The 21,211-nt window shown below is 43.5% G+C and overlaps 1 protein-coding gene across 1 annotated transcript in view; it reads right to left on the bottom strand.

The window, feature by feature from the left end:
• Nucleotides 1-21,211, bottom strand: part of LOC143958858 (insulin receptor-related protein-like) — a 100,752-nt gene that overhangs the window by 30,153 nt on the left and 49,388 nt on the right. The window contains exons 3-9 of the mRNA XM_077467838.1: nucleotides 13,354-13,666; nucleotides 12,679-12,821; nucleotides 11,168-11,312; nucleotides 9,361-9,575; nucleotides 6,581-6,707; nucleotides 2,243-2,478; nucleotides 99-266 (exon numbers count right to left, since the gene is read on the bottom strand). Of these exons, the coding sequence (XP_077323964.1) occupies nucleotides 99-266; nucleotides 2,243-2,478; nucleotides 6,581-6,707; nucleotides 9,361-9,575; nucleotides 11,168-11,312; nucleotides 12,679-12,821; nucleotides 13,354-13,666 (1,347 nt within the window). The remainder of the gene's footprint in view (nucleotides 1-98; nucleotides 267-2,242; nucleotides 2,479-6,580; nucleotides 6,708-9,360; nucleotides 9,576-11,167; nucleotides 11,313-12,678; nucleotides 12,822-13,353; nucleotides 13,667-21,211) is intronic.

The following is a 21,211-nucleotide window of genomic DNA, read 5'->3' as shown; positions in this document are numbered from 1 at the left end:
CTAGGGAGGACAATATTTGCATGATTTAGGAAAAATTACTTAAATACCGATATTTCCCATTGGATTTTAATTAGTAATTATTAATCCCACCAACCAACCTTTGGTGCAGTAGTCATTATTGTATAGCGCTGTATCTTCTGGCAACTGCTGCCAGAGAACCAAGTAGTAGCTGAGGTTTCCATTACGTTGTGTTGGAGGCTTCCAGCGGACAATCAGATGGGATGAGGAGTTCGACATGATCAACACATCCTGGGGAACGGTTGGGGCTGCAATAAAGAAGTGGCAAAATGCTAATCATTTTTAAAGTCCATAAAAAGGGAAACAACCTTTGATCCTAACTTTTATACATGCATGGTCATTTAAGGCAAAAAAAAAAAAAAGAAAAAAGAAAAGGATCCTATTGTGTTTTACTAATCTGACTTCAGTAAAGTGAAATATGATCGTCCGCCATGATTTATATCTCTACTAACATCATAAGAAGCCATTCACAACTCTGCCCTGAGCTATATCAAACCTGTCTCCAAATATCATCAAACCGTCCTCTTTGCTCCTCTCAAGACTTCCTACTCTCAAGCTCCCTTGTCTCCTCCTCCCACGCTCATCCCCATAGCCATCCTCTGGAACTATCTACCTAAATCTGCCTGGCCATCTCCTACCTTGGCTGCCTTCAGGTGATCCCTGAAAACACATCTCTTCAGGGAAGCCTATTACGCCTCCAACTAAACCTTTCATCATTTTCATCTGCTCCTTCCCCACCCTATTAGATTGTAAGCTCTTTTGGGAAGGGCCCATGATAACCAGTGAAGGCTGGTGTTTTTTTTTTCTTTCAGGCAGTCATTGTCACCCGAGCCCCCCCCCCCCCGGCAATGGGGATGGCTGACATCCAAGCCCCGCACTTGCCCCATCTAGGTGGGGGGCAGGCGGGCAGCATGTCCGATGGGTGACAGCTTTCATCCTTCCTACTCATGTGGATCACGGTGGCTTCCAGCCGTGCGTCTCCTCCCTCATCCTAGGCATTTAAAAGGATCCCCTGTCCTTTCAGCCATTCAGGAGACAGGTCTCATGACCCGCTTCCCGATTGGCTGGGAGGAGTATAAGTGTGAAAATAGCTTATATTAATTTCGCTATTGTCACACAACTGGGTGGACTTGGAGCGTAGTGCTCCATCTGACAGACCTCAATCTGTCTGACTATCTCCTACCTTGACTGCCTGAAAACGCATCTCTTCAGGGAGGCCTATCATGCCTCCGACTAATCTTTTACCACTTCCATCAGCTCATTCCCCACTGTTACAACCTTTTGTACCACTTGCCACCCTATTCGATTGTAAGCTCTTTTAAACAGAGCCCTTTTAGCCAGTGGAGGCTGTTTTTTTTGGGGGATGGTGTGGCAAACAACCACCCCCCGTGGTGGGGATGGTTGTACAGCAAAGCCCCGTCTTTTCCCCCATCTAGGTAGTGGGCGGGCAGCGTGTCCGATGGGCGGCAGCTTTTATCCTTCCTACTCCTGTGAATCGCTGCCGGGAGGAGGATCAGTGTGAAAAAAGCGAATGTTCATTCACTATTGTCACACAACTGGGTAGGCTCAGAGAGCAGAGCTCTGCGCCCCGAACTACCCTCACCCCATTTTGAAGCCTATTAGAGCCTCTGGCTCCAATCATGTTGGAATCCATGCATCCGCCACCATGTATGTAGATTAGGGGGGCCAGATCCCCTTTTTTTCTGGGAAGGATCCTAAGCCATAGAAACTGTGGTTAAGAGGTCACCTGAAGCCCAATACATACAAACACAAAATGTGTAAAAAATGTATATATCAGTTGAAGCCACCAAAATTTGAACGTAAAATGTTTGCAAAATTGTGCAAAGTGCCGTTAATTAAAAGCATTTTCACTGAACTATTTTCGCTATAGTGTTTCCCCGGGAAGACCAGGACTTCTTCTCCGCTCCGAGCGCTGCCGAGGGAAGGGCCAAGATACCCGTTGACGTCAGCCCCGCTCCAAGCACTGCAGAGAGAGGGGCTGCTGACGTCACCCAGGAGGAGAAGAGAAGATCTCCAACGGGTCACGGGAGCGCCCAGCGGCGCTGCAAATAAGGTATTTTCAACAAAGTTACAAAAAAGGAGAGACACTGGACATTATATAATCTTTTGATAAAATCGATTATATATTTTTACAAGGACTTTACTAGGGCTTAATATTCAGGGTAGGGCTTATGTTCCGGTATGTTCTTTAAGAGTCAGTTACCTGCCGGCTTTGTTCGAATGTAAATCACGTCACTCTGTGCTCCGAAATTCCTCCCTTCTTCTGCAGTGGTGAGAGAGATAGCCCGGACATAAATGGCATACTGGGTCCATGGTTTCAGGTTCATCAGTGTGACACTTGGTTCTAGATCATTTAAAGGCAGTTCCACATCTACCACGTTCCAGCTGTTGGCTCCACAGGCATCTTGGCCCAGGTGTTCCGTTATGTTCTGAAAGGGACTAAAACCAAAAAAAGCAGTGGATACGTTTTCTTGGGCATTGAATGCTACGAAATTGACGGGACTAGCTGTAATCCATTACACAGGAGATAAAATGCGACACCAATCTCAGGTTTACAGAGAATGGTCCAAAAAAGAGAAAATATCCAGCGAGCGGCACTTGTGTGGACAAAAATGCCTCATTAATGTCAGAGAATGGGCAGACTGATTCAAGATGATAGAAAGGAAACAATAACTCAAATAACCAATTGTTACAACCAAGGTATGCAGGATACCATCTCTGAACGCACACCACATGCAACCTTTAAGTAGAAGGGCTACAGCAGCAGAAGATCACACCGGGTTCCACTCCCGTCACCTAAATCCACGTACACCTGATCGGATTTTCCGACGAGAAATGTGTGATGACAGTCAGTCTCCATCGGACAATTGTTGTCAGATTTTCAAATGTCAAATGTTGGATGGCAGGTTTTAAAATTTTACGCGGCCAAATGTCTGTTGTCGGATTTTCCGAGCGTGTGTACACAAGTCCGTCGGACAAAAGTCCAAAGTACAAACACGCATGCTCGGAAGCAAGAACGAGCCGCAAGCAGTCGGGTCTTGTAAACTAGCGCTCGTAATGGAGAATTAACATTCGTGACATGCAAATTATGAAATCTCCAAATGCAGCGCACATTTTCTTCTTCTTTAACCACTTGCTTACTGGGCACAGACCAATTTTCAGCTTTCAGCAATGATGCACTTTGAATGACAAGTGCGCGGTCATACAACACTGTACCCAAATTAAATTTTTAGAATTTTTTTTCCCCAGAAATAGAGCTTTCTTTTGGTGTTTTTTTTTAATATTTTGTTATAAAATTTTGCAAATAGGTAATTTTTCTCCTTCATTGATATATGCTGGTGGGCACCGATGGGGGGGGGCGCACTGGTGGGCACCAATGGGGGGGGCGCACTGGTGGGCACCAATGGGGGGGGGGCGCACTGGTGGGCACCAATGGGGGGGGGGCGCACTGGTGGGCACCAATGGGGGGGGGGCGCACTGGTGGGCACCAATGGGGGGGGGGCGCACTGGTGGGCACCAATGGGGGGGGGGGCGCACTGGTGGGCACCAATGGGGGGGGGGCGCACTGGTGGGCACCAATGGGGGGGGGCGCACTGGTGGGCACCAATGGGGGGGGGCGCACTGGTGGGCACCAATGGGGGGGGGCGCACTGGTGGGCACCAATGGGGGGGGGCGCACTGGTGGGCACCAATGGGGGGGGGCGCACTGGTGGGCACCAATGGGGGGGGGGCGCACTGGTGGGCACCAATGGGGGGGGGGCGCACTGGTGGGCACCAATGGGGGGGCGCGCACTGGTGGGCACCAATGGGGGGGACTGGTAGGTTAAACTGAATGGCAGCACTGCTAGGTGGCACTGATGAGGCACTCATTGGCACCACTGGTGAGCATTGATAGGTGGCACTCATGGGCAATGGCAGATGGCACTTGCAGATGTGCCTCCTTCCTTTTCGGGACCGATGTCCCTGGAGCATAAGCCAGGGATCTGCTTTTTTTCTCCTCAAGCCGATTACCGAGCTTTTGTTTACACACGTTATCAGCTGCCATTGGCTAACAGCTGATCACGTGGTAAGGGGCCGGGATCGGTCCCTTGCTTGGATCGGTGATCACCCGAGTCTCGTGATCAGTGGGCATGCAGGGAGCGCAAAAAGGGGAGGACGTCCTATGACGGCCTCCCAGAAATTCAGGTCCGCTCTGTGGCCGTCATTCGGCTATAGCGCTGACCTCAAGTGATTAGTGGGATAATAATGAAGCTCCTTTGCTGGTGAAACTGATGGAGTTATTGCAAACTAATTTTCAAAGGCTTTTTTTTTTTGATATAAAGAATATTTTTTTTATTTTTTTGGCCAAGTTACCACAACACCATTATCCTGTAGTTTTTAAGATCAAAGATACAACTATGTTAGTGTCCCTTGTTAATTTTACATTGTATTTTCTTAAATGTAACTGCCTACTCCCAAACTGTCATTTGAAGTAAAAACACATAGCCAAGTATTATTCTACACAATTTTTTTTTATAGTGCATTAAAAAAAGAAAACAAATAAATTAGACATGCTATCTGTCAAAAGAACTTAACCAAAAAGTGCATTCTAAGCATCCAAAAATATACCAAATTAAATCATTATTCAACCAAAAACATAAAAATAAAAGCCTCATGCATGTGTCCTGCTTCTTAATATAGGGGGTCAGCAATGCCAAGAGTTGGTGAAAGCAGGGGTCCGTCATCCGTTGATAATTCCGAAAATCATCCGGATTATTTTCCTGGAGCTACCGTAGCAAAGGCATATGACATAATTGGTCACGATTAATAAAGCAACCAATTTTTGGTCCAAGAACACCTCCTCCTGTTCCTGGACTGGACTTGGGTCAAAGCAATAGCTCCAAGGCCAATAATAAACAACAGGTTATCTCCTCTGATTCCACAACATGTCTGGTTGACGAACGGCCTTTCATAAACGAACTAAAAATCACGAACTGAAAATCAGAAACCGAAAAATCAAACACCGAAAAATCAAACACCGAAAAAGCACGAACCAAAAAAGCACGAACCGAAAAAGCACGAACCAAAAAAGCACGAACCAAAAAAGCACGAACCAAAAAAGCACGAACCAAAAAAGCACGAACCAAAAAAGCACGAACCAAAAAAGCACGAACCAAAAAAGCACGAACCAAAAAAGCACGAACCAAAAAAGCACGAACCAAAAAAGCACGAACCAAAAAAGCACGAACCAAAAAAGCACGAACCAAAAAAGCACGAACCAAAAAAGCACGAACCAAAAAAGCACGAACCAAAAAAGCACGAACCAACACTCAAACTTCTACTAAAACTTCCCCATGGCTGCACAGGGGGGCAGGGTCACCGGTTTAAATCACCGGGTGGCCCCGCCCTCAGCTATATAAGAACTGCCACCCAGGAGAAGCATCATTTGACGGAAGCCTCCCATGGAGGCGGAACGGTTGCGGCCTGGGCAAGGGTTGTTGGGATGAGGCCCTTGTCCCCATCAACATGGGGACAAGGTGCTTTGGGGGCTACTCCAAAGCACCCTCCCCATGTTGAGGGCATGTGGCCTGGTACGGTTCAGGAGGGTGGGTGCTCTCTTGTCCCTCCTCTTTTCCTGCGGCCTGACAGGTTGCGCACTCAGACAAGGGTTTGGTATTGATTTTGGAGTGGCCCCTACACCATTGTTTTTTTTTTTTTGGCGCAAGGTTCCCCTTAAATTCCATACCCAACGGGTCTGGTTTGTATTTTGGGTGTAACCCCTATGCCATTTTTTTAATTTTTTTTTTGGTGCAGGGTTCTCCTTAAAGTTCCATATCAGACCTGAAGGTCCTGGTATGGATTTTAAGGAGATCCCCACACAATTTCATTTTGATTGGGGGTTCCCATAATATTCGTACCCGACACAAAGGGCCTGGTAATGGACTGGGGGGGGGAGGGGGGGGGTTGGGAAGAGACGGGACCCATGCTCTTTTTGAGTTTTATCTATATTGCTGAGACCTGACAATTCATTACAGCTGCGATCAGTTTTACATGAAAAAAATTTTTCTTTAGAAATGTCATTTTGTGCAGGGACGGGAAAAATGTGCCACTTTACAGGCATACAATAGACACCCCCCAGGCACGATATTTAAAGCAATATTTCATTTTTATTGTTTCACTTTAAGCATAAAAAAATAAAATAAAAATAAATCACTGCTCCCGAAAAAACGGGCATTTTAAAAAAAAAAATTGCATTGACACATGTCCCCTGGGGCAGGACTCGGGTCCCCAAACACATGCAAATAACTTGCATATAAGCCTTTAAAATTAGCACTTGATTTTTCATGTTTGTGTCTCAGACTTTAACAGGGTTTGTGTGTTCTTCCGAATTTTTTGCCTGTTCACCATGTTCTGGTGCGAACCAAACTGGGGGGCTCATCCATAATTATTATTATTATTATTAAACAAGTGTGATTTAATGCACTTCTGTCTTAGTCCGATTCATGGTTTCTGACACCAAGGCAAAGAAAGTCGGCTCTAAGTTAACATTTTTCAAGACTTACGATTCTTTGTAGTGAACAATGAAGCTTAGCAAGTCACGAGGTTCCGTCGTCCTGTAGCTTTCCCATTTTAGGAAGATGCGGTCGAATTCTGTTGCGTTGGCGACAAACTTCAGTGCATGAGTCTTGCCTAGGATTAAAACGATCTGGTTGATAATGGTTTTTAAGGAAATTCTTTAAAACAGCTGAAGACGATTAAATTCAAAGGTTGCGAAAGCTGGGGGTTTGTGCTCCACCTACAGGTTAAAGTGTTATCTAAACCCAAAATCCAAAATTGTAACATATTGCAGCTTACAAGTCTTTAGATGTGGTGGCTGCATTAGTTGTCTTTTTTTTCATTGCGTTTTAAAGCGGGAGTCCGCCGTTTTTTTTTTTTTTTTTTTTTTTAAAAGCCAGCAGCTACAAATACTGCAGCTGCTGACTTTTAAAATAATGACACTTACCCGCCCAGTGCGCCCGCGATGTCGGCACCCGAAGCCGATCTCACGATAGTCTCTCGGGTGCTGCCGCCGCCATCTTGGGTATGGGAATCAGGAAGTGGAGCCTTGCGGCTTAATTTCCCAGTTCCCTACTGCGCATGCGTGAGTCGCGCTGCGCAATAAGGATGGCCCCCGCTGTCTCTGGGATCCGTGTGTTTCCCAGCAGACAGCGGGGGACCTTCGGAAAGGGGCATAGCTTCTGCAGATATCTATGCCGGAAGTGGGTGCAGATACCTGTACTGTACAGGTACCTGCACCCCCCTCCCCCCATAAAAGGTGCCAATTGTGGCGCCGGAGGGGGGAAGGGTTCCAATGAGTGGAAGCTCCACTTTAGGGTGGAGCTCCGCTTTAATGGGCAACCATAAAATAGCATTTCTGCATAGAAACCAGCTTCCAGGTTTTTTTTGTCATAGCTTAATTGAACAACCTGATATTAGAAGCCAATGGACTGCACAGCTGCACCAGGTTTTGCACTTCGTTTTAGTAAATCAACCCCTGTATCCATGAAGGGAGTCATGGTTGCCATCCAGGCTGGACTACAAACATGTCTGCCATTGTTCATCTCCATTACATAGGGGGATGGAGAGATCAATTTACAGAAGGAAGAGAACATTGTGCCTTAGGGCAGTGGTGGCCTGTGCGTTGTGGACACATGGGCGCTGCCCCCTCCCATCCCTGCTGCTGCCTCCCTATCCATGAGTCCGGCCCCTTTTGGGACGCATGGACTCCTATGGCAGGGGCAGAAGGGGGTGTATTTTTTTTTAAGCACCCAATTAGAGCCAGAGGCTCCAATAGACTTCAAAAAAGGGTGGGCTCAGGGCGCCCTGATCCCACCCAATTGTGTGACGATAGCAAATGAATATTTGCTATTGTAACACCACATTGCCTCCCCACCAATCTGGAGGCAGGTCAGTGTGACCAGTTTCCTGATTGGTCAAAGCGCCAGGAGTCCCTATTGGATACTCAGCGCTTTGGCGGAAGTGGGACAGATTGGAGGACGCTGTAAAGATGAAATGCTGAAGAAGAGGACAACTTACCAAGGTAAGCGCCAGTACTCCTGCACGGAGTGTCCCGTGATCCATCTTCGGGGGGGGGGGGGGGGGGTGTTTGAGCAGGCCAGGGTGTCCCGCGATCCATCCATCGGGGGGGGGGGGTATGAACGGGGTGTCCCGGGAGGGACAGTGGCAGCATTTGATGGGCACAGTGGCTGCAATTGATTTTTTTTTTTAACCAAAAAATTTTGAGCACTAGCCTCCACTGCCTTAGGGGAAGGTCTTGCAGGTGGTTGACCATGGCTGTATAGTATGTGTTGGACAGTCACATCAGAATCCTGTATGACAGGGTGACAATGCGAGAGGTGCAGTTGAGACCCAAGGGACAGATTGTCACCTTTTAACAGGAAGTGCTCGAACAAAATCGCCTTCATCTCCAAGTACTATTTTAATAAAAAGCTGCAGATTTCAATTTCTGGCTTTAGAAAAATCACAATAAATTATTAAAGTGAAATTCCAGGCAAATGCTAACCAAGCCTAAGCCTACTCCCACCCCCATTCTAAGCCTATTTAATCTACCCTGTGAAAAGAAAGATCTGTATACTTGCCTATTCTGAGGGCGCTCCAGTCTGGTCACATGATCGGGTCCAAATGGTTTTCAGTGTATAGGAGGGACAGCCAACAACTAATGCCCCATAGTAAGCCTATGGGTGACGTTAGCACCCAGGTTCTGCAGCTGTTGTCTGCGATCGCTCTTGAATTAAGTCGGCCACTGGAGAGATCATGTGACTGGTCTGGATCACCCTCAGCCTAGGCAAGTAGATTTATTTTCTATATAGGGTAGTGAGAATCGGTTTAGAATGGGGGTGGGAGTAGGTTTAGGCTTAGTTAGTATTTGATTATACTACATTCTAAAGCTTCTATGAGACTGTACTGATTAGGTTTAAATAGACTTTAAAAGTCTATTATTTCAAAAGCAATATAAATCCTAAATAGATTCTGTACAAACATCATAAACCAGTAGTGACTTAGACGTTGGAGAAAGGAACCACAGTGCCAGTGTTGGAAGAAAAGGCATCCATAAACACCCAGAAGCCACACCTAGGGAGCCATGTTCTTTCAAGACAAAAAAAAATAAATGGTGGTACAAATGGTGGAGCCTTAATTCTTGTTTTTCCTTGAAGGAAACGTTTCCTTTAAGGACAACACTGGTTGTGGTTCAAAGCAAATTTTCACGAATAAAAGCACAAATCACCTGCTTTTAAACACATATTGCAGTAAAAGGAGGGTAGGATGGTGGGATATGACTCACAGGAAGCCCGATCTCCATTGGTGCGTGGATTGATATCTGCCTTGTTCTGTCTCCCTTTTGTTCCTGTTAGAGCCTCCGTATTATAAATTTCTGACAGGCAAAGCTTGGGGTTGAAAGCAAAGTACAGCTTCCCAACAGGGATGGAGAGGTGCTCGTGGTTGGGATCCCAGAGCTGCTGAAGATTCTGGTTGTCCAAAATATACAGAGTATAATTCCTGAGTGAGAAAGGGAACAACTGTGAAAGGCTGGAATTAAACAATGGAGATATTGGGTTCGATTTACTAAAACTGGAGTGTGCGAAATCTGGTGCAGCTCTGCATCGAAACCAATCAGCTTCCAGGGTTCGTTGTCAAAGTTTAAGGGAACAAGCTAAATTTAGAAGCCGACTGCTGGCAAGCACAGCTGGACCAGATCGAGTTTTCGAAAAATCAACCCTATTGACAAGATTGGGACGCCATTTTAGAAAACTGTATATCTGTTCCAAGTTCTCAGTCCACCTTACACAGCTATACATTCTGCACAGAGCTTAAGCTAACCTCCCGCCCCTTCTCCCCAAATTATTGACCCCTGCCCGTTATCTCCAAAATATCGACCCATGTATAGCCTGCAAGGTCTAATGTGTTTACAAGCGCTAGACACTTATTTACCATCTCCTATGGACCCGTCACAAAATCCAAGGTTTCTGTCTTCAGGTAAGGTGGTTCCTGCATGACCAGATGGGTTCTCCACTGACCCTACACCCCCAAACAATGCCTACTGGGGCTCTTTCCCAACTCTAACATATAAATGACTATGTTCTTATAGGAAACCCCATTTACTGCAAGGTAAGTAAGGTATAGCATGCAACTGGATGCAAGTCCTCCGTCCTACACTGCAATCTTGGATAGCAGATATCAATTGTACCCTTTCATAAAATAAAATTATGAAAGGGTATAAAAAGCCAATAGCAAAATTTAGGACTGCTAGTTGCAACATTCCAATACTTGCATAGAATAGTTTTCTTCAATTTATGAAACTGGGCCAAGGTTTCCTTGGAGATACCTCCTTTAATTATACCTAGCTGGTTCCATACATGGAATCTCTCACCTGCTATACATAGGCATCACCGCCTTTATGATGGTTTGTATTTCCTATTTCACTCATAGGTCATTCCAATGCTATTATTTATGCATTTGCATGATCACACCTTGCTGATTGATGCTACCTCCAAATATTGTATGTGCCGATCATCTTGTGGCCTTTAGTTGTTTTGGACCATTGTGTCTACATATCGTGTAAATTACGCCTAGTTCTTTTTTCACCCCTGTTATTTTGTACAATGGGTTTTTCCTCTGCACAACTTTCGTTTTTTTCACAATATATACTTGTTATACTAGTGAAAGGACTTATCTGCCAGAATAATGTCCTTTCGTTCAATCTTTCTTCAAAACTAATAGCAATCTCTGTTGGGTAATATAAAATGGCTTAAATAGGTCCGTTACATTTGCAAGGCATATACACTTCAAGTTTTTTGCCTCCACAACTAGAAAACTAAAGGACTTGGGAACACTACAAAAAAATAAAAATAAATTGTGAATTGGATTTCACAAAATTGAAAACAGAAAAAAGGGGAGTGATGCTTCAACTGAATAGGGACTGATGTTCATGTGTAACTAGGCATACTAGAAGTGGTTAGAGCAGCAAGGTCAAAGTTGCATGCTAACTGAAGGGTTGGAAAGCATGACCTGGGTTGAGAAAGCTGGTAGGTCTGCCAAAAGAAAAAAAAGAAAAAAAAAAGTCGGAGAAGATAATTTTTGTTTTTTCTTACCCATCTACCATGGAGTCGCCTCTGATGAGTTTTAAGTTTTTAAAAAATGAGAGCGAGACCAGAGCAAAGGAGTGCTTGATTTTCAAGAAGCCAGTTATTGTGTCAATTAGACCCAAACTTCTTTGAAGCTCTAAAGCTAGGTTATCTGTAATAAAATGATATGTTGAATATTAGAAATGTTAAATTATGCATGCACATACACACAAAATGTGAAACTGCTTTTGTCTGTGCTTTATTTGGCACGGTGCGAATAAACTAGAGCTTGTAGGCAAAAAAAATAAAAATTTTTAAAAAAGTCCAGGTGTACTCCAAGATATTAATGTGGTTATAAACCCTTACAGACCACTTTGGCCTACAGGTAAGCCTAGATTAAGGCTTACCTGTAGGTCCAAGAAATATCTCCTAAACCTACACGGTTTAGGAGATATTTGCTAAAAGTCACGCCATGCCCATGCATGTGCCGTAGACAGCGGCGCACAGGCGCACTGAGCATGCCACTGCTAACAGCGATATGCCGTTAGTGGCAGCTCCCGTGCGCATGTGCGGGAGTGACATCATCGTGGCTCCCGTCAATCACAGAGCCGGAGCCACAATACCCGGAAAGAAAATGGATGCTCCGCGGAAGAAGGGACAGCGGTGACTTCGCTGGCTCCTGTGTCAGGTAAGTGACACATAATGGGCTACTATTCGATGCATAGTAGCCCACTATGCTTTACCTTTGCAGGGAAACAAAGAGGAAGTAAACCCATTAGGGTTTACTTCCTCTTTAAAAAATCCAAAAAGACGACCAAAATGTACCAAAGAGACTTTGTATATGCCTCCAATATAGTTGGATAGTTAGTCTGGTAAAAAAAATAAAAATAAAAAAAGACACAAGTCCATCCAGTGCAACCAATAAAATGGGGAAAAAAAAATACAATCCTATACCCACAGTTGATCCAGAGGAAGGCAAAAAAAAGCTCAATAAAAATATAATCCATTAAATGGATTATACAGGTGCATCTCATAAAATTAGAATATCAAAAAGTTAATTTATTTCAGCGATTTCATTCAAAAAGTGATATTTTATATAGATGCGTTACACACAGAGCGATATATTTCAAGCACGTGCGTCTTAATTTTGATGATTATTTACGGCTTACAAAAAAGAAGCCAACAAGTGACACTTTAAGGACATCTACTTTGCAAGGTGGTCCAGTCATTTTACAAAGAACCCACGACATCTCTAAGGTTCGATCATTCATATAGTCATAAGGTCTACGTTTTGGTCATAAGCAGAGCATTCCTAGTAAAATTAGTTTGCCTTCTTTAGTTTAATCAACTTTGAAAGCATACAGTTAAAAAACGTGTACACATCCGGCAATCTCGCCCTTGGTACAACAAACAAAAAAGATCAGATTTTAGGATCAACATGATCTCCAAAACTGGTTTTGTTTTTGTCATTTCGGTTTTTATAGGTTTTTTTGACCATTTTCTTTGACCAACTTTCACATATAATACAGGACACTCACTTCCTCTGCGGATGTTGAAGATCAGGCTTCCTTCAATGTGCGTGCAGCCAGTCAGTTCTTTTGCCGTCTGAATGGAATCTATGGCTTTAATCCCTACTTTGCAAATCTTTGGACAGAGGCCTTCACATTTGTGGCACACAATGCTGCAAGAGAACCACACCGTTATTTATGGACACATTTGAAATTGAATGGGTTCTACTGTACTGTTATCTCTCTTTGTAACGTTGTACTTCTTTAAAGCTTAGTCCATCTAAAATAGTTTTTTTTTTTTTTCAGTTTTTTAATTATGAAGAATTAACCCAGCTAATCTTTTGATTTAGGAATGGTTCAATCCCTAACAACCAGTGCCATCTTTACGCTCTCCAACGTATTCTAGCAGCAGGAAAGGTAAAATGGATTGGTTGCTGGTAGAGAATTAGTGATTACTCTTCAGTTACAGATTTTATACATTAGGTCCCATAAGTTTCAGGTCCATTATAGCGTAAAGGGGTGCATGAATCCACACAACATAACAATGGTTCTGAACGCATTTATGCTTCTAAATTCTTTGTGAACAAGGCCAACATTTGACTCCAAGTTAAGAGTGGCTCTTAAAAGCAAGACAAGAAAATGCGTCTAATAAGACAGAGAAGAGTGTGTCCATTTTCCTTCCTTCTATCTAGATCATATACCAACCTGCTCTCATTCCTGGTGTATCCTGGTGGACACTCTGAAAGACAGCGATTCTCATAAATGACAAACTTGGAAGACTCCCGTGGGTTCTCGGAGACTTTCCGCAGACTGGCACAGTACTCTGATGTGATGCAACGCCAGCCCTCGTACTCGTATGTTTTGGCCGGACATGAAGGCAAGCACTGGTCTTTGAAGAAAAAATTTCGACACGCCACACAGGCCCGGCTGTCTCCAGTCTTACTACATCCTCCCAGACATTCACTGTGGCAACATTCCCCGGTACTGGTGCAGGCAATCTCATTGCCACAATTACACACTGAAATAGAAAAGACGAAAAGTTAGACAAGGTCCAAAGAACTCAAGAAGAGACATGTTTAGACATCAGGCAGAATTACAGGTCAACTGCACATCATCTGAAGTCAAATTAACTCGGGGGTAATAGCATACATGTTGAGTCGTCCTTTCTTTTTGGTACTTCTCTTGTGCCCCCACCAGTTCTATTATTGTGGCCACTGGCATGCACAACATCTAAAGTTTTCAAGTCATTCTACTGCTTTAGACATGCCAAACAAGGTATTCACTTCATGAAGGTTTGTGGTCCCAGAGACCTTTAAAAGATAGAAGATACACCTACATCCTCAGAACCCTTAAGATGCAAACTGGCTTTTGTTAAAGAATAAAAGCGACATCTAGGAAAAAAATGGAAAATACTTAAATAATATATGGTAAATAATAAAAGAGGCATTAGATGCAAATACCGAGATGTAGGCAGGTGCAGTTAGTCACTTTGCCACTTGGAAACTCTGTACCAGAATAGTGTCTGGTACAGCAGGTAGTGACAAAAGGCCCCTTTTTTGAGTAGAGCTCTCCCACAGTGATGCCAGGGGTGAGTCAGCACCCCATATATAAGCTAGTTAGGGAGGAAAACACACTCTGGGGGGCATAAGAACCACACACTCCACACCAGTGAGCATGCAATATACACACATGGGCACTGGTGGGACATGAGGCCAGGTGTAGTGGACCTGTATGCAGAAGGAGCTAGCTGTAATCATTCTGTCCCTTATGAAGGTTGGGGCTAGGTCAGATTGGAAAAGGCATTTAGGCTGGAGATGAAGCTTCCTCCCTGGAGGGTTTCTTGGAGAGGTGTATCCAGCTAGGGGGTGTCTTCAGAGAGCACAGCCCTGTGAGTACTTATGACCCTGGGAAAAAGGTGAGACTACAGGGAGATGGGTGTGAGGTGCTGCATGTGCTTTCACTTGAGACTACTGCGGACTGTCCATTTAATGCAATTGACCGAGTATGCCAAGCGACTCTGGATTGTATGTCCTTGTGATGGGACCATCTTGCCATTCCCTGAACACCACTATTAAAGCGCAGTGAAATTTATATTTTTTTTATATATATATATATATATATATATATATATATATATATATATATATATATATATATATATATATATATATATATATATATATATATATATATATATATATATATATTATATAGTGTTGACATTCTTTTGAAGGAGCCAAAAGGTCTATGGCCGGGGATGTCATGAAGAGGCCTACAGCAAGGGGCAAGCCAAAAGATGGCACAGGGGATCAAAACTAGCCACCTGCAAAGCCCCTCTTACAGATGATTAGCAGACCTCCTTTTACATTTTTGAAAAAGTCTGTCATCCAGACAAACGAAAAACGAAAATTTTGTCTGGAACTGATCTCTATTTTATTTTTATTTTTTGCCTAGAGTAGACTAAAGTCTTGCTTTTGTAGGTCATATTAGTAAATGGCCACATTTCCTTAGAGGCTTAATTTGACCGCAAATTCATACCACTGTTAAAGCATAGACCTTTAGCTAAGAGGACCTTTGATGTGGATGAAATATTGTATGTCTTGACAAGTACACACAATCATGGTATACTCAGGCATGGTACCGCAATACTGTACGTGTAGGTCTCAGTCAATGAATTAAATTTCGGTGTTTAAACATTGACACAAGTTGAGCAAACGAAGCAAGAGGAGCAGAAATGCTGTGTCGTAATAAGCAGATTCCTCCGTTTCTGAGAAAGTCACCCAGACAGCCAGGAGGCATAGAACCCAGAGCTGAAGCAGAATACTGTTCCTGAAAGACGAAACAGGTTGGCAAAAGATCAAGCATGGCACAAATTTTGTTCTCTGCCCCTGGGCAGTCATCGTTCCTTATGTGTTTGCAAGCAAAACATGACCAATAAATAAATGTATCCCAACATACAAGACTTTGGCTGCCTAACGTGCTGAAGGGATCCAAAATCTTTTGCCAGATGAACAAGTTTTGTTGTGGTTTCAAACTTGCTTTGTGGACGATTAGTAAAATGATGTATAAAATGTTGCAATACCACAGACCTGGAGACCTTTGTTTTACTTTATGACGTGCGGAACCCAAAAAAATAAATAAATAAATAAAAAAGGATTCTCCCTGGATGTCCCAACTGGCCAAGTTGAAAGAACCCCAAATTTGTTACGCCCAGCAGGGATGGGTTTGGACAGATTGGATTGTCCACACATGAGTATGCCCATAGCTGGTTGATACAGGTTACAGTTTAAACAATGTTCTTTGGGTCTACCAACAATTACATGGAGTGAAGGCCTGCCTAACCCAATACAAATCAAAGGGATTTTCAGATGAGCTCTTACATTTCAAAATTTCGGTAAATCTAATAAAGCTAGCCAAACACATTACAATCTGATTGTACCATTGCTTTTAGATTAAAAAAACATCTGCGTAGAGCAGGGTTTGTTAGCCAGGATTCCATGGAACCATAGGGTTCCTCCAGAGGTCGTTAGGGATTCCATGAGAAATTTCTGCTTCTGATACGTTCCCATTGACACCACTGAGCTTTTAAGCTATCGGTAAGGGGGTAATTATTCCCAACAACAAATGTAAGGAGCATTCTTCTAACTGACCATCACACCAATGTATCAGGAGTTGTAGATCTAATAATAATTTTAGTGGGAGTTCCCTGGGGCTATAAAGTTATTTCAATGGTTTCTCCATGTTGAAATGGTTGAGAAAGGCTGGTGTAGAGCATAAAGACCTACATGATTGTATAAAAAAAAAAAAAAAAAAATGAATGGATATTCAGATACTACACACTTGTTGGTAAATTCAAAGGCTATTGCACAACCAGGCTGTAGTGTTATTGTAAAAATCAGAACTTGCGTGTTTGGTTATTTTAAATGAATCTAGTCTGGGAACGCTCTGTTCTCTTATTTCACATCAACAAACACAGGCTCGAATTTTCACCATAGCTGTTAGGCAAGTAGATTGGATCTCTGCTAGCCAAGTGCCTGTAGTCAACAGCTTTTTTGTCTTAACAACTATAAAGCTGGCCATAGACGGTTCGAATCTCGGCTGGTTTAGCAGGGATCGGCCAAGATTCGAATCATGTATGGGCAGGCCGATTGTACTCAAGTTGATTGACAGATCAACTTGGGAACAGCATGTCGGATTTTTCATGCGATTATTGCAGCGGCTATAGAACATAATGATTTCATGGGAGGGATTCCCCCCATCAGCACCAATTGTACTGATGGGGAAATTGAGTGGTTAGTTGCAGGAAAAAGAAAATTGCAGTGTGTGTATATATATATATATATATATATATATATATATATATATATATATATATATATATATATATATATATATATATATATATATATATATATATACACACACACACACACACACATACATACATACATATATACACACACACAACCACTTTTTTTTTAAATGCTAATTCTATACATATTGCTGGTTTGTGGTTTCATTTGATTCCACAATAGAATTGTTCCTTGGTTAGTTTTGGTTGCGGTGTCAAATTGCCTTTACACAATCACAATGGTCTACTACCATGACGTCTTGGAGTTTACAGAGCAACTGCCATAATCCACAGTCTTTAGGTACAGAATAAGGAGATCGCATGCTGCCTTCTACTCTGAAGCCAGGCTTAATTTTGAATTCACCGTATTGCTAGGCTGAATCCTGAAGGTCACCCATAAGAATAATTCTCCCTTTCAACAAGCTTACGTGCCCAACACTCAAAAATTAAAGCAGGCTACAGGTTCTGGGGGCATTAGGCACTGGAAGGCAAGTCTGGCTGCGTATATTCAGAAAATTTAATAGCAGCACAGGTGACCTAAACTCATAATGCATACTTGACATGCAAAAGCATTCCTACATATTTTAATAGGTTTACTGGTGACCGTTCATAGTCTCTGCTGGACAGGCAAGTGTCCTTTTATTAAAGTCAGTAGCTACAAACAGGGGGAAGATCCTCCAAAACTCAGGGTCAATGCTTACAGGATAAAACTGAACTCTTAGCAGATAGAGAATAAAAAAAAAAAAAAAAAAAAAAAAAAACCCCACACATTGATGAAGCTTTTCCTCAATTTGAAAAAAACAGACCCCCAAATATTTGCTCTGAAGAGTAAACATGGGGCTGTTCATGGCAAAAGGTCTCATCTATAGTGATATTGCAAGGGCAAGAGAGTAGATTCTCACCCAACCCTCTGGTCTTCACAGCCTCCAATGGACATTTTGTTTGCATGGACTTCCAACTTGTTTTATCAATTTTTTTCTCCATAGTGTGCACAAGTGTATTGTTACATGCAGTGTCATCTTAAGAGCATTATAGGCCCCCGGGCAGTACAGTGCACTGGGGCCCTGTCTACACAATCACGCATGAGAATAAAAATGAAAATTAACAATAAGGCTATATTTATTGGTACTTCCAAAAAAAAAAAAAAAAACTGTTTAAACAAGGAGCTGGCAAAGGCAATTAAAACACACACACACACACACACACACACACATTACCCTAGGACCTGTGAAATAAGAAAAAAATAAATAAATAAATAAATAAAAAAGTGTCCCAGGATCAGAATAACCATACAAATCATAATCTGAGCACAATCTACTTTAGACCTACTAACAACTATAGATCTATATAGGGCATGTTTGACACAAATTGATTGGTTCGTTTACGTAGGCCCTCATAATTACATAGTTTTGATCTAAAACTGTATAAAAACAGTACAGTCAGATTGCAAAAATGTATGGAGCATCCTATCAAAGTAACAAACCAATAGTGGGGATTGGGATGGAGAAGTAGGCTGCTGTGATCAGGAAGTTGTTTGCAGGAGAAAAGAGCACTAATATTCAGGGATCCTGGAGGCTGGAATACTGGACAGAAGAAGAGAAACGTCAAGTATCAGGGTTTTTTTTTTGTAATTTACCCACTCTTGCAACTGCCACACTATTTGCCAGTAAAACTCCTCCTTTATTTCTTGATTCACCTACCGTTTCCTGTGATAGAAGCAGGCAAAATAACCAACCACGGCGGCGATGAGATGCAGCGGTAGGCTGGCTGCGCTGCTCTCCTCAGAGTGACTGACTCCACCCACCAGGAGCAGGGAGCTTGAGCACGCAGCCGTAACTCCTCTGTTTCTTGATTCACCTACCGTTTCCTGTGATAGAGGCAAGCAAAATATCCAACCGCGGTGGCGTTCAGAATTGTAGCACGCGGTAGGCTGGCTGCGCTGCTCTCCTCAGAGTGACTGACTTCACCCCCCGGGATCAGGGAGCTTGAGCACGCAGCCGCTGCCATGGACTACAACTCCCATAAGCAACAACGGTGGCCGTCTCACATAATGTCAACTGACAGTCAATAGCGAGTTGTGATTCAGCGGGGGGAAGTTTGGACAGCCGCGGCGCTGGCCATTGTTTTGGTTATACAGACAGTACTTAACCTGGGGGGGGGGGGCACATAAAAATTGGGGGGTCGTGGACCCCTCAGGCCCCACCCTGGCAATGCCATTGTGCACTGGCACAATGCGGCAGCGAACTTTGTGACATCTGAATGATCAGGGCTCAAAATTTCAAGTCCTGTGCTACTAGCCAGGCCTCAAGGGTTACTCGCCACCAGTTGCCCTAATCCCACCCCTAAAAACGTCCTCATAAATTATCTCATGTAGTGACACTTAAATGTTTTATGCAGAATTACATTATAAAAATAGATAACTTTATCTGTGTCCCCAATGCAGTTATGCGTCCCCAATGCATCCTACCTATGTAGGGGGAAGGGAGAGGAGAGCCACCGCCGCCTGGTTGATCAGAGTGCGGGGAACATAACAGCTTTAATTTCAACAGCCATGTGTTCCCCGCCACATGCCGCCATATACAGCCTCTCCCCCTTGTCCGGGCCCTTTGATAGACAGATCACCCATCCAATCCTGGGACGGGTGATCTGTCTATCAAAGTGCCCGGACAAGGGGGAGGGGGTGTATATGAGGGTGCATGGCAGAGAACACACAGCTATTGAAATTAAAGCCGTTATGTTCCTTGTGCTCAAATTAGCCAGGCGGCAGTGGCTCTCCTCTCCATTCCCTTATTCCAGGCTCCCAGCGGTGCTTTAAACCTCCGCCCCCAGGCAGCCCACACTCTGAGGGCTGTGAATGATGCTTGGCTGGGGTCGCTGGGCAGGTGGGGCCCTCCCAAGCAAGTGGCTCCCCCAGGCAACTGACCAGCATACCCAGATGATTAAGCCTATTGTCTGGGGGCATGGCATATGTTTCAAGTCCCAGGTACATAATATACTGTAGTAACATTGCGAAACATTACCCTAGACCAGGGTTTCTCAATCTGGGTTCTCTGGAACCCTAGGTTTCCTCCAGAGGTTGCTATGCGTTCCTTGAGCAATGGGCAATTTCTGCCTCTCAGATATTCCCACTGACACCATGGTACTTTAAAGCTATCTGTAAGGAGATACATCTTCCCAATGACCACCAATGTAGGGTGCCATTTTTTAGCCACCTATATAGAGCAATAAAGACCAATTTTACTGGATTCTGGAGCTGCTTGCTACCCTTTCTTCTGAATACTTGTTGCAGCGGATGGAGATCCTTCAAGCCTGTGCACCCAGCAGAAAGACTCCACTTCAGATTTGTCACAAATATTTGTTGAGAGTGCTGCTCTTGTGTGTCGTTTGTCTACATCACACTAATGTATGAGTTGTAGATATAGTCATTTTTAGCAGGGGTTCCCTGAGACTGAGAAGTTATTTTAAGGGTTCCTCCATGTTGAAAAAGGTTGAGAAAGGCTGCCCTAGGCCTTAAGACTTGACATTGAGCAGCTTTCGATGGTGGATGTACAAGCTTGGCTGATGAAGGTTACTAGGCCAACTTTAATCCAATACTCATGCTGTGTAGTTTATGACAGTAAACTCCGATCAATAATTCAGACTGCTTAAGGTCGTACTTACGTTCTAAGAATATAACATGGTGAATTGTAATTAGTGGAAGCTCAGACTAAGTCATGATCCATTGAGTAGGACATTCCACACGTCAGGAATGGGTTATTAAAGTGCAAGTCCAGACTTGCTTCCTTCGCTTTGGTGACAACATAGGATGGGGTCTACCCTTAAACATGACATTATTAAAAGTAAAATATCTTTTCACAGAAAGAACCCACGTCTCAAAATATATACGGTATGAACTAAATCTACGGTTACCACTTGGCTAGTCAAAGGAAGGACGTTCATGAGAAAAAGATAGACTGGAAAAAGGTTAATACCCTGTCTGGGTCTTGGCATTATGAAGGCTATGCTTGTTCATAGGATTTTGTTCTAATACAGGTTTGTTAGCTCAAAGAAGTAGGTTAGGATGGCTTTTTTTCTGGCACCCATTCAATATGGAAGAATGCCATGGCTTAACTACCCTAGAGCCACTGTTGCTCGGCCCTGAAGTTGAAGAAATTTGGTAACTACCTCCAGGTCTGGCTGGGAGTATCACCTAAGTTGTAGACCTTGAGGCGT

The sequence above is a fragment of the Lithobates pipiens genome, unplaced genomic scaffold, assembly GCF_037356315.1.
Source record: "Lithobates pipiens isolate NorthernLeopardFrog02 unplaced genomic scaffold, aLitPip1_a1.2 Scaffold_62, whole genome shotgun sequence".
In the NCBI taxonomy this organism is placed as follows: Eukaryota; Metazoa; Chordata; class Amphibia; order Anura; family Ranidae; genus Lithobates; species Lithobates pipiens.
Note: the sequence above shows the minus strand (reverse complement) of the source record. Positions and strands in the feature narration are given on the sequence as shown.